Source organism: Mustela putorius, unplaced genomic scaffold, assembly GCF_011764305.1.
Source record: "Mustela putorius furo isolate JIRA1106 unplaced genomic scaffold, ASM1176430v1.1 tig00000224_pilon_pilon_pilon, whole genome shotgun sequence".
Lineage (NCBI taxonomy): Eukaryota > Metazoa > Chordata > Mammalia > Carnivora > Mustelidae > Mustela > Mustela putorius.
Window position 1 is genome coordinate 1018095 of NW_025421321.1, and position 13395 is coordinate 1031489.

At 43.7% G+C, this 13395-nt stretch overlaps 2 protein-coding genes across 8 annotated transcripts in view; one reads left to right on the forward strand and one right to left on the reverse strand.

The window, feature by feature from the left end:
- The window catches only part of NINL (ninein like), a 156430-nt gene that overhangs the window by 79716 nt on the left and 63319 nt on the right, over positions 1-13395 (forward strand). For 6 of the 7 annotated variants that reach the window (XM_045077584.1, XM_004781242.3, XM_045077583.1 and 3 more), the window contains exons 3-5: positions 5638-5734; positions 10200-10378; positions 12206-12272. In XM_045077584.1, coding sequence (XP_044933519.1) covers positions 5638-5734; positions 10200-10378; positions 12206-12272 — 343 coding nt within the window. Of the gene's footprint in view, positions 1-5637; positions 5735-10199; positions 10379-12205; positions 12273-13395 lie in introns of those variants that run through there. The other variant, XM_045077586.1, reaches the window with a different exon arrangement.
- LOC106004527 (ubiquitin-conjugating enzyme E2 N-like) lies at positions 3680-4835 on the reverse strand. The gene has a single exon (XM_013050353.2). It carries the CDS (start codon positions 4768-4770, stop codon positions 4330-4332), a length of 441 nt encoding a protein of 146 aa, XP_012905807.2. The 5' UTR covers positions 4771-4835; the 3' UTR covers positions 3680-4329.

A 13395-nucleotide genomic window follows, 5' to 3' on the forward strand; every position in this document is an offset into this window, starting at 1 on the left:
TGTGAATATATAAGAGCTAAAAAAAAAAACCATCCAGAACAGATTCAGGATCCCTAAAGCCCACTGAATTCCAAGTAGCATATTTACAAAGACATCTAACACCTGATCATATTATTGTGAAACTGAAAGTAAACATAGAGAAATCATTGGAAAAACAGCCAGAGATGGTTGCACAGGATCTCTGCATTTTTTCCTATAATTGCATGTGAATCTATAGTTACCTCAAAATGAAGTTTAATAATTTTTTAAAGCTGTCAGGCAAAAATAAATGTATTTTATTTAGGTAATTGTATTTTATTTAGGTAATTATAAATAAAATGTATTTTTTTTAGGTAATTATTAAGTAGATGGAGGGCTGCCTTCTCAGATGTAATAACAATACAAGCCAGAAACCAGTGGAGAGGTATTTCCAATGTGCTAATAGAAAATATCTGGCAACCTGAATTCTATACTCAGCAAAAAGATCCTTTAAGAGTAAAAGTGAGGGGCACCTGGGTGGCTCAGTGGGCTAAAGCCTCTGCCTTCAGCTCAGGTCATGATCCTAAGGTCCTGGGATCGAGCCCCGCATCGGGCTCTCTGCTTGGCGGGGAGCCTGCTTCCTCCTCTCTCTCTCTGCCTGCCTCTCTGCCTACTTGTGATCTCTGTCTGTCAAATAAATAAATATAATCTTAAAAAAAAAAAAAAAGACTAAAAGTGAAAGAATGCGCCCATTAGAAGGGGAGTTCTGCTCAGTTATGAAAAGATACAGAGGCCAACACATCCAATAAATGTTTGTTGAGTACTACTGTTTGCCGGCAGTGTCCTCACATGCTAGTTGGGGAGACAAAAATAAACAAATACACAAATAATCCAATGTCAGTTTACAATAACATGCATATCGCAGGCAAACAGCTACATTTAGTGCTCAGTGGCAGCAACAGAGTTTTCTCATTCAGATTCTGTGCCAGATTTGAGAAGCATACTTGGACCTACAACTCCACACCAGAATTTACTGGTGATATTTTGACGTGCATAAGCCCTTCTGTTGACATCTTTCTGTGTGACTTTTATTGAAGCACCCATAGAGAACAGAGCACATATTAGAAGTGCACACTCAAGAACTATCCTATACTGAGCACAGCTGGGTAACCAGCATTCTGAATCCCTCCCCATGTTCCTTGCAGACCCTCTGTCACTAAGGCCACCATTGTCCTGACACCAACACCACAGATTTGTTTTGCCTGTTTCTGATCTTTGTAGAATGGAAAAACACAGTACATGCTTAGTACATACTCTCGGACTTCTTTACTCCATATTATATCTGTGAAATACAGTTCATCTTGTTAGTGTTTTTTCCATCATCATTTCATTTTTTGACTATATCATAATTTACTTCCCCAGTCCATTTGTGGACATTTTGGTCATTTTTACTATTTTTCTAATAAAATGTTTATCTGCTTGAAAAGTCTATCGAAAGTGAAATTAAAAAAACATTTCAGACAATCAAACTAAAAAGAATTTAGCATCAGCATACTTAAGAAAAATGAAATTCTAAACCATGCACTTCAAATAGATGAAAATTATCCTAGACAGAAGGTCAGAAATACAAGAACAAATGAAAAACAAAGCGGTAAATATTTGGATAATTATTAATGAACATTGATTATATGAAACAAAAAATATTTTGTGGGGGTTTAAAATGGAACAAGTTCAAATATATGGCAACTCATAAGAAAGGCATGAAAGTCAGGACTCTAGTAGATGAAAGTGTTACATCAGCTTCATATTGTCATGGAAGAGGGTAAAAGTATCAACTGAGAGTAAACTTTGATAAGCTGAGGATTTGTGTTGTAATTTTTAGGATAAATGGCCAGAGAAAGGAAATAGACTATATAACTTCTAACTTAATAAAGGGAAAACGAAGTACTAAAAAAAAAAATCAGTAAATCCTAAGAGAACGAGGGAGAAAACACAAGCAGGTCAGATTGAAAACACACAACAGAATAGTAGATTTAAATCCAAATATATCAGTAATTATATTAAATGTAAATAGACTAAATAGTTAAAAGATAAAGATAAAAAAGATTTTATAAATGGCACCTGAAATATATGGCTATAAAAAATTGACATTATTAAAATTTGGTGAAAAAATATATCTTGTAAATACTAACCAAAAGAAAACTAGTCTTTATGGTAAAAAACATTACATAGATCAGTGGAACAGAGTAGAGAGCCCAGATATGGACCCTCAACTCTATGGGCAAATAATCTTCGACAAAACAGGAAAAAATATACAGTGGAAAAAGACAGTCTCTTCAATAAATGGTGCTGAGAAAACTGGGCAGCTATATGTAGAAGAATGAAACTCGACCATTCTCTTATACCATACACAAAGATAAACTCAAAATGGATAAAAGACCTCAATATGAGACAGGAATTCATCAGAATCCTAGAGGAGAACATAGGCAATAATCTTTTCTATATCAGCCACAGCAACTTCTTTCAAGATACGTCTCCAAAGGCAAAGGAAACAAAAGCCAAAATAAACTTTCGGGACTTCATCAAAATCAAAAGCTTCTGCACAGCAAAGGAAGCAGTCAAGAAAAAAAAGAGGCAACCCATGGAATGGGAGAAGATATTTGCAAATGACAGTACAGACAAAAGGTTGATATCCAGGATCTATAAAGAACTCCTGAAACTCAACACACACAAAACAGACAATCATATCAAAAAATGGGCAGAAGATATGAACAGACACTTCTCCAATGAAGACATACAAATGGCTATCAGACACATGAAAAAATGTTCATCATCACTAGTCCTCAGGGAGATTCAAATTAAAACCACATTGAGATATCACCTTACACCAGTTAGAATGGCCAAAATTAGCAAGACAGGAAACAACGTGTGTTGGAGGGGATGTGGAGAGAGGGGAACCCTCTTCCACTGTTGGTGGGAATGCAAGTTGGTGCAGCCTCTTTGGAGAACAGTGTGGAGATTCCTCAAGAAATTAAAAATAGAACTTCCCTATGACCCTGCCATTGCACTACTGAGTATTTACCCCAAAAATATAGACGTAGTGAAAAAAAAGGGCATCTGTACCCCAATGTTTATAGCAGCAATGGCCACGGTCGCCAGACTGTGGAAAGAACCAAGATGCCCTTCAGTGGACTAATGGATAAGGAAGATGTGGTCCCTATACACTATGGAGTATTATGCCTCCATCAGAAAGGATGAATACCCAACTTTTGTAGCAACATGGACGGGACTGGAAGAGATTATGCTGAGTGAAATAAGTCAAGCAGAGGGTGTCAATTATCCTATGGTTTCACTTATTTGTGGAGCATAACAAATAGCATGGAGGACTTGGGGAGATAGAGAGGAGAAGGGAGTTGAGGGAAATTGGAAGGGGAGGTGAACCATGGGAGACTATGGACTCTGAAAAACAATCTGAGGGGTTTGAAGTGGCGGGGGAGTGGGAGGTTGGGGTACCAGGTGGTGGGTATTATAGAGGGCACGGATTGCATGGAGCACTGGGTGTGGTGCAAAAATAATGAATACTGTTATGCTGAAAATAAATAATTTTAAAAAAACATTACTGAAGTAAAGAGGGTTAGCATTTTATAGATTCAGCTCGCCAAGAGGATTTTTTTTATTTTATTTTTTTTAGAATAACCAAAAATATTTTACTAAAACATAAGATTTACAGAAGTTTCCAGACAAGCCATACAAAATGGTCACAAGCTTTTTCTTGAAGGAAGGATTCTACACTTGACAGCAAAGTCACAATGTTATTAGTGAGGGCTGTGATGTTTGTTTAATGTTCCCATTTTGGTTCAAACAATCAATCTTGTCCATCTACAGTGTCTAAATAAAGTTAGACTTGGCTAGAGAGCATATTCTAAAGAACTGGTTAGCTGCTTTTAGCCAATGCAATTAGATCACCATAAAAAGGGGGAAAGGAGCCCATAAAATTAAAATAAAACTACCTCTCCCCCTCAAAAAAGTAATAAAGAAAAACACCCAAACCCCTGCAGCTAACCCTGACAACTACCTTCATTCACAGTGCTTAACCATGATGGGGGAAATGAATAAAAGCAGAGAAGGGCCGCTGCTTTTAAACGTTTCACAATAATCCAGATGGTACTTCTAGCCTCTGCTCATGCTTTACAACAGTGAATCAGGACAAGACATAGATTTGCTAATGTGCATTTAATCACCAAAGGACTGAAGATGTCTGGGCTTTTATTCTGTAATGTTTCTAAGACTGAGTCCATTAAATGCAAACAAAAAAGGAAGAAGTCTTGGCAGAACAGGATAAGTGATGCACACTTGATGATCAGATCGATTTTAAATATTATTCATGGCATATAGCCTAGTCCATGCTCTAGCTGTTTCTATGGCTTGGGCCTCGTTGGTCTTCCACTGCTCTGCTACATCGTTTGCTAACGGATCATCCGGATTGGGAGCACTTAACAAAGCCTGGATCGATAGCAGAACTGTGTGGATCTGCAGTGCTGGGGACCACTTATCTTTCAAAATATCTAAACATATTCTTCCCAACTTGTCTACATTAGGATGATAAATTTTGGTCATGAAACGTATTTTAGGGGCTGCCATCGGGTATTCTTCTGGTAGGAATAATTCAAGCTTAAAAGTCCCTCCCTCAAAGGGGGAATCCTGAGGGCCAGCAATGACCACAGAACCATCTGGTTCTGCTTTAATGCCAGGAACTGGTTCTGCCAGGAAACGCTGGGTTTCCTTGATAATCCTGCGGGGCAGCCCGGCCATCTTGTCAGATCCCGAGTTCGGCCTCTGGTCTCGACTCTGGCTCCGCTCGCCTCACGCACGAGTGGAAGTCCCACCAAGAGGATTTAAATGCACTTTCTATGGCCCAGTAATCCAATTCTTCAGCATATACTCCTAAGAAGCTCCTAAAAACACATATGCGATACAGTTCAAAGCATTTTTTAAAAAAATAACCAGCCACTGGAAACAATGGGAATATCCATCAGTAGAAGAATGGATTAATACATTTTTGCATGTTAAATAATGGAGTATATTACACAGTAGAGAAAATGCACTACACATGGCTGCTTGAATGAATATTACAGAAGCTTAATAATGAGTCTAAGAAGCCAGATATAAAAGAATATATGCATATGATTCCATTTAGATCAAATTTGAAAAGAGGTAAAACTAAACCATATTGTTCTTGGTTGCATACAAATGAGGACAAAGGCAAAGATGTTAATACCATAAAAGTCATATTATGGGGGGCAGGGAATTTAATTAGGAAAGGAACCATGGTGGAGGAGCCTCTAAGGTACTGGTATTATTCCATTTCTTGCTGGGGTGGCGATAGCCTGGATATTTTCTTTATGTATATTAATGTTTTATGATCATCAAATCCCCCTTTTGGGTACTGTTTTCTAATCATTAAAATTGGTAATAGGGGCTTTTTGGTGATTAGTTTGTGGCTTACTTTTACTTTTCATGTTATATTCTTCTACTTAAACAAAATATTAAGTGAATATTAGAGAACATGAATGGTCTCAGAGCTAAAGGCAACACTAAGATGTTTCCATCTGAGAATAAAAACAAAATGCTAAGATCTGTTGAAAGTAGTGCTAACCTCTCTTTTCTTATATTCACCAGGTTAACTTTGAGGAATTTAAGGAAGGTTTTGTGGCAGTATTGTCATCAAGTGCTGGTGTTGGCTCCTCTGATGAAGACAGTAGTTCTTTGGAATCAAGTAAAAGGATTTCTTCCTCTTACTTCAAGTGTTGTTGTTGTTGTTTTCATTATTTATCTGTTACCTTCTGGAGTGTGATATTCAGATTGAAGACTATAGCAGGTCTGAGAACTAAATTGTAACTCCACTCCCTTACTTCCAACCTGTGTGGACTGGGATAAGATTTTGGGTTTTTTCTTCTTTTGCTTCCTTATTTGTGTAATAGTGTTGGAAAGGAGAAGCTCTATTGTTTTCCTTTATACACAGTACTTCTGCTCACCAGATGTGTGGTAGTCTGTCCCACACCAGCAATTCTCCAACACCACCTGGGTTTCCTACATTGTAACTCAGTCCTGATGTTGCCTACCTGCCGATGGCATCAGATCCCACAGGCCAAGGGCTCAGTCCCACAAAGTGGCCTCACTTTAGTCTCAGGTCCAGTGACTGGCTCTAAATCAGAGGCTCCCACAACCCCTTCCTCAGGTTCAATTAATTTGCATTAGGAGTTCCTAGAACTCAGGAAGACAGTTTACTTATCAGATCACTACTTTATTATAAAAGAATGTAAGTCAGGAATAGGCAGGTCAAAAAGGACACAGCGCAAGGTGTGAGGAAAGGATGCAGAGCTTCCATGCCCTCTCCAGGCACGCCATTCTCCCCCAATCTCTATGTGTGAACCCCATCCTGATGGGTTTTTATGCAGGCTTCATTACGGTTCAAATCACTGGCTATTGGTGATTGAACTCCATCTCTAGCCTGTCCCCCTTCCCTGGAGGTCAGGGTTTATAGCTTCCCTGTTTGTAGCTTCTCCCTTCCAAATGCCACTGGGTCTGCTCAGAAGTTCTCTTGTTTTCTCTCTGCTGACCTTCGGATCACATGGTTGTGTCCCTGGGCAACCAGCCCCCAACCGTAGGGGCTTTCCAGAAGTCACCTCGTTAACATAAACTCAGGTTTGGTTGCTCTTGTCATTTAGGAAATTCCACGGGTTTTAAGAGCTCTGAGCCAGGGATGAGATGAAGAGCAAATATATAATTATGATAAATCAGGGTATCACAAGTGTCAAATAATATCATGTGCTGTGTTTATAGCATGGGCTGTTGAGAAGATAAAGTAGATGTAGAGCAGCTGAAGTTTTGATAATTGAAACCTTAGTGCAGACACAGGTGTATCCAGACCACGGAGGATGGCAGAGCAGACAGGATGCCAGCAGCCAGAGACAGACCTTGCTGTGTGTTTTGTCAGACAGTAGTGTTGTGTTGTGCTGGTAGGCCTAACTAGACTCCCGTTATGGGAATGGGGCTGCTGGGACAAAGATAGCCCAAGTGGAAGTGGTGTCTGGAGGGGGGTTGCCCTCTGGCTTTGATAGTGGTCAGGAGGTGGAGGGATGGTTTGGAGAATGGTCCATTCAGGGGCATGTAGATTGTGGGGTAAGGGTGAGAAGATGCTGAAAGACATCGTTGTTAGTACCTGCTCCATCAGACTTGAGACTGTGAGTGGCAGCCATGCTTCCGACCCATCTTGGCTGTCTCTGATGAGTACTGGGCAGGTGAGTGAAAGGGAGCATGGGGCACTGTGTTCGAGGTTGGAGACATGCAATTGATGAGCAGATCGGGCAGGGAGCTCTTTCCCTCGGCCCCCAGCAGCCTCCTGCCATGGCGGATCCTGGGTCTGGAGAAGCTACATGACTGGATAGCAGGGATAGCAGTGTGTGAGGGCAGTGAAGTGGGAAGTAGAAAGAATGAGAGCTCACATTGATTGTCTTCAGTGTACCAGATTCCCTGAGGTTCTTCAGATGAGGAACTGAGGCCTGATATGTGAAGGGATTTATTTGTTCAATATCCCACAGTAGTAAGTGATGACCAAGACTCGAGTCACAGTTTTCCAATTGCAAGCCCTGGGCCCTTTTATATGCAGTGTAGACAGAACCCACTCCTTCCACTGCCGAAGGCTGCAGAGCACCTGGGTATAGTGCGGAGAACCCTGCCATGGGGGTAGCGGTGGGAACCGTGTGTAGGACCCTCAGGGCATTCGCTGGTTGCTTTATCTGACACTTTTCTTCTCTAAGAGCTGAAGAAGACCACTGGCCTTTAGGAACACAGGATTTGGGAATGTGTACATGGTGATGGCATACAGGAATGGAAAGGTGTGGCGTCCCTCACACTACAGGTCCCCTCCCATGCTGGAGAATGCATGGAGCTTCTTTTTTTCTTTTCTTTTCTTTCTTTCTTTTTTTTTTTAAAAGGCTTTATTTATTTATTTGACAGAGAGAGAGAGATCACAAGTAGGCAGGGAGGCAGGCAGAGAGAGAGAGGGAAGCAGGCCCTCTGCTGAGCAGAGAGCCCAATGCAGGGCTCGATCCCAGGACCCTAGGATCATGACCTGAGCCAAGACAGAGGCTTTAACCCACTGAGCCACCCGGGCGCCCCCATGCTTGGAGCTTCTAAACATAAAACTGGATCTGTGGTTGCAAGCTCAGTTCCTCCAAAGAGAAAGGAACTATTCTAGGACTTGGAGGTTTTTTCCACTTATTCTATTTTTTGTTGTTTTCTTTTCTTTTGGATTTCAAAGGTTTTTAAAGGGTCATATGTGTGGCCTGACACTCCTCACTTCATGCCAGCCAAAGGTGGGGAGTATCAGCGGCACTCTGAGTTTTCTGTGCTTGGTTTCCTTAATGTACCCCAGCTTCCCACTTCCTGCTTGATAGAACTTTCCCCTCTTCCTAAACCGCCTCACTGTGGAAACTTCTTCCTCCACCTGTATTAATCAGCCTGCAGCCTCTCTCTAACCAGAAACCATGCTCAGATGCAGGAGCCTGCATTCACTGGTCCTCACTTAGCCTTTTGGCAGCTCTTTGGTGGGAACCTTTTTCCATGTTTGTAGCTTCCCCCTTCCAAATGCCACTGGGTCTGCTCAGAGGTTCTCTTGTTTTCTTTCTGCTGACCTGGACACTTTGCCCTCCTCTTCAGCACATCACATTCCTGTTGTCCAGGGTGATTGGCATAGTGTCCATGATTACCTTCAAGTACCCCAGTGAGGTGAGCAATGCTGTATTCACCCTGAGTATTGTCAGCTGCCTTAAATGTCATGCTGTCACTTCACAGTCTATCCATCCCATGTGGAGCTCAGCATCTTCCTTCCTCGACCCCAGTGTCTGTCTGCCACTGGTATCACTGTGCTTCCAACTGGCCAGGCTGTACCCAGCCCCCCGTCTGACGCGGTCCTAAGGGCAGGGGCTGTGGCCTGGTTTTTGGGGACATGGAAGAAAGGAATAGTGTGGTGCCTGGCTCAAAGGAGCATGACACCTCTCAGTGAAATGCTGCTCAGTTTTCCTGGCCTGGCCTTTCTTCACTGGACCCTATACCTTTCTGTCCAGCCAGCCCACTCTGGTTACTTTTCTCTGAACCTGTGTCCTGTCCTGGTCGCTGCCATGATACCCTCCCCAGTCTGTCTCCTCCTCACCCAGATTCCACACAGAGTCAGTGTTGTTTGTTCTCTGAGAGGCCCCAGTTACTCTGTACAGAAGTGGATAGGTCAGGAGAGAAGAAGGAAATACAAGGGGTTGTTAGGGTTTAAGGGATTATCATGAATCCCAAACTAAAACCCAAGCCTGCCTCTGTGCCACACTTCAGACCTACAAAGTTTCAGCCTTCAGGGCTGCGTGTGAGGTCCACGCCCACAGTGCCCTGATGGTCCTGCCCAGCTTGGGTCCAGAAGTGAGCAGGGTGGGAAGTGACATTCTGATCTCAAGAGCAGTATGTCACTGGATTATTGGAGGGTTTTTTCCTTTTTTTCTAATAAGCCATTAGTACTAGTCTTCTATTATATAAACAAGAAGTCTTTTATTTTTTGTTTTTTATTTATTTTCAGCATAACAGTATGCATTGTTTTTGCACCACACCCAGTGCTCCATGCAATCCGTGCCCTCTCTAATACCCACCACCTGGTTCCCCCAACCTCCCACCCCCCGCCCCTTCAAACCCTCAGATTGTTTTTCAGAGTCCATAGTCTCAAGAAGTCTTTTCTTATTAGTAGTAGTCTTTTACTCCACAAAAAAAGCAAAATATGCTCAGAAAACACTCAGGGACACCTGGGTGGCTCAGTTGGGTTAAGTGTCTGCCTTTGGCTCAGGTCGTAATCCCAGGGTTCTGCTTTCTCCCTCTGCCTGCCACTACCCTTGCTTGTGCACACATGGTCACGCACTCTCTCTGTCTCTCTTTCAATCTTGGACAAATAAATAAATAAAATCTTTTAAAAAAGAAAAAATGTAAATAGCACATAGGGTTAGCGTAGAAAGTCCCTGTGTCCCAGCCTGGGTGTCTCAGTCCCATGCCTGAGGGTTAGAGAGAATCAATTGACTGCTGTTAAGTGTTCTCTGTGTTCTTCCAGACGTTCTCTGTGTGTATCTGTGAGAGCAGCACTCCACATCTTGGAATGTGTTGCAGCAGTGTGTGTGGGCCCCCCACCAAATCTCCTGTTTTCTTTCCAGCGGCCTCTCGTGCTGTCCCACCAAAGTACGTGAGCGGCTCTAAGTGGTATGGTCGCTGGAGCCGGCCCGAGCCTGAGCCAGGTGGCCCTGCAGTAGGAGCCAAATTTTTACCAGAACAGCAGGCCTGGACCTCTGGGAGAGGCCAGCTCCGCCGCTCTGCGTCTTTGGAAAGTGTGGAGGTGGGTCCAGTTCCCCTTCCCTACCCTGGGTCACCATTTCATTAGTCATGGTGACATGACTACAAGAGAATGTGAGGACAGGTGGGCATTCCTGGGCATCTCAAGTCACTGGAAACATGGGTACACATTGGGAAATGACATTTCATTCTAAAGCATCTCTGGGTCTGATTGTCTGCAGGGAAGTTCTGGCCAGCGAGTTACTCCTTTAGATATTAGGGCAGTGGAGAATTGGTGCCCAAATCACTTGTTTCTTTCCCTCCCCTGCTTATCACCACCAGCTTTCCCCCAGCACTGCAAGAAGACTGGTTTTATGGTTTCATAGGAGTGAGGAAAGAAAAGGAAGATGCTCTTCTGATGCTCCTGCAAGGTTAGGAATTTGGAAATACCAAGCCCACAGTCCCACCTGCCTTGAATACTTAGAACATACCAAGGCCCACACACTTACAATTTGGTTAAGATGTACCAGACACCTTCCAGGGCCTTGGGGGTTAATTCTAGCCCTGCCTGTCCCTGAGTTGTTCACTGCTGCTGGGACCAACCCAGAAGATGGGCTGCTGGAGCCCAACAGCCTTTGTGTCAGGAAATATCTGTGAACAGAGCCACAGTTTTCAAGTTAACCATGGATTCCTTAGACCTATTTTCAAGAATTTCAGAAGGTTCCTGGTTCCTGCTGTCTATGATGTATACTTTGTCTGGTAGGGTTTTATGGGGACTTATTTTTAGTAAGACAGCTCTGGGTCTCTCACATTAATTTGTTTATGTTTTCAACATTTGTTGAAGCAAACATATCTACTTTAATCCTAGAGTCCCTTTGCTCAGGGGTGTTATATGCGTAGACAATACCAGCAAACCCCAGGTGTTCGCTTTTTTATCCTCTTTAATCTTTGGTCCTTAGAGTTGGAGGTCTGAAGTGTCAGCTCTATCTCCATTGTACCATTCTGCTTGGTAAAACCATCTTGGATCCCTGGAATTAGAACATGGGAAAATGTTGTTTTTAAGGTTGTTGGTTGGGCTGAATGCGTTAGAAAAATTCCACTCTCATTTCAGTGCTGGCTCTGAGGGGTGCTGAGTCTTGGTCAACTTGGCATTCCTTCCAGGATCAGTCATGGGAAACACAGCACCTATCAAAAGCAGACTTTGACTTTTAGTTGGCTGAGTTGGCCACAATAACAAGGTTTTCACTTGAGTCGAGTGTTTCTTGGTGGCCTGCACTCTGCATGGTGCAGCTTGCAAAGGGCCCTGAGGTGTCAGGTGTTTGCTACACATCATGCTGTCCCTGGAGCTCTTGGAGAGACAGAGAAAGCCACTCTCCTTCAAACTGTTGGCTGAACTGGTAAGGATGATAAGGGATGGGGTGTGGAGAGGTGAGGACCATTAAGCTTATGTCAAGATGATGTGGTGTGATGGCAGGTTGACCATGCCCCACAGCCACTCCTCTCCAGTGCTAGTTTCTGAAGCCAGTACCACAAGGACCTGTTGATTGGGGAGCATTTTCTCTCCTTTTAGGGTACAAGTGCCTGATTATGTTTTTAGTGTGAACTACTGATGATTTTTGGTTTACATTGAGGAACTTCCTGTGTCCCTGTGTCTACACTGTAGCACTTAGTCTGTGAGAGGGAGCTTCTTTGTGTCAGTGCCTCTCGGCCTGGGTGCAGAGCCCTCCTGCAGTTGTGGGCATTCCTTCGAGGAGCTACATCTCACCAGCTTATTGTTCCTCTTCCTCAGTCCCTTCCCCACCCCAGAACATACCTTTCTGTCTGTTCCTGGAGCTCTGGCCACTGCCGCATACTCTGGGGAATTTATATCTTTCTCTTTTCATTTTCACAGAGTCTCAAGTCAGATGAAGAAGCTGAAAGTGCTAAAGAACCTCAGAATGAGTTGTTTGAAGCACGAGGTAAAGCCACAGCTTCATGGTTGGTGCTGCCTCCCTTTGACCAGTGCTTTGAAGTTTAAGGAGCTAGGTCATTAGACAGTGAGCAGCCATGTGTAATTTCCTGGGAAGCATGCAGAGTGGGTGGTGTCCCTGGGGAGCCCCCTATTCCAGAGGTAGTCCCAGCTGGGAGGTGGTCACTTGATTCTCAGCATCCCCTGGGGACAGACCCTTAGAGGCCACTGGCTCAATGAGCAGTATGTCCTGCCCTGTCTCATAGTCTGTGAGGACCTGTGTGACCCCAGCTGGCAGGCATGGCCTTCGGGTGGTCTCAGGCCTGTTGTACTGCCTTCTTGATGTGTCAGGCCTCAGCAGATCCTCTTCCTAACTGTGTGCAAGCAGTCTTGGCAGCTATCAGCAGCCCTGTCTGTGCTCCAGAAGAAATGCCAGACATAATCCTGGTCCTTGGGAGCCCTGCAGGAATAACCAGAGGCAGCAGCAGTGTGCCCACATGTGGGTCTGTGGATGCCCTGAGCATGTCACAGGGCAGAAAGTACAGAAACTTCATTCAAAGAGAGAGACCTGAATTGCCCTTGAATTTCTGTTGGATTAAAAATCAGCAGCTGGAACCAAGCATGCTCTAGATTGTGGTCCTCAAGGACAAGGGTCACTGATCGTTGTTTACTTTGGTGGATGTCTGAGGGACTGACCTGAGCACCCATCTGTGCTGCTGGACAGAAGCACAGAGATCAGGAAGAGCAGCCAGGCCACCACATCTTAACTGCCTTGGCCTCGAAGTATAAATTTAGGGCAGGAGAGGAAGGACTGGCTGGGAACGTTGTACATGGTGGGATTTGGGGTCTTCACCCGCAGGTTCATCCTAGCCTTGAGCAGGAACCTTTCCACGGATTAGAGCTGACAGTAGTGCATGAAACTCATATCAGACCTCAGAGGATTAATTTACCTCCTCCACCATTCCTGAGGAAAAAACCCTAGTATCAGAGGTGCTTTTAGAAATTTCAGACTCTTTAAGCTAGAAGGGATCTCAAAGAAGTCATTTTCCTCAGCCTGGTACAGTGCTGTTCATGAGCACACAAGCCAGTATGGACTGGCTGCGGAGGGGATGTCTGGCTTGAAGCAAGGCTCA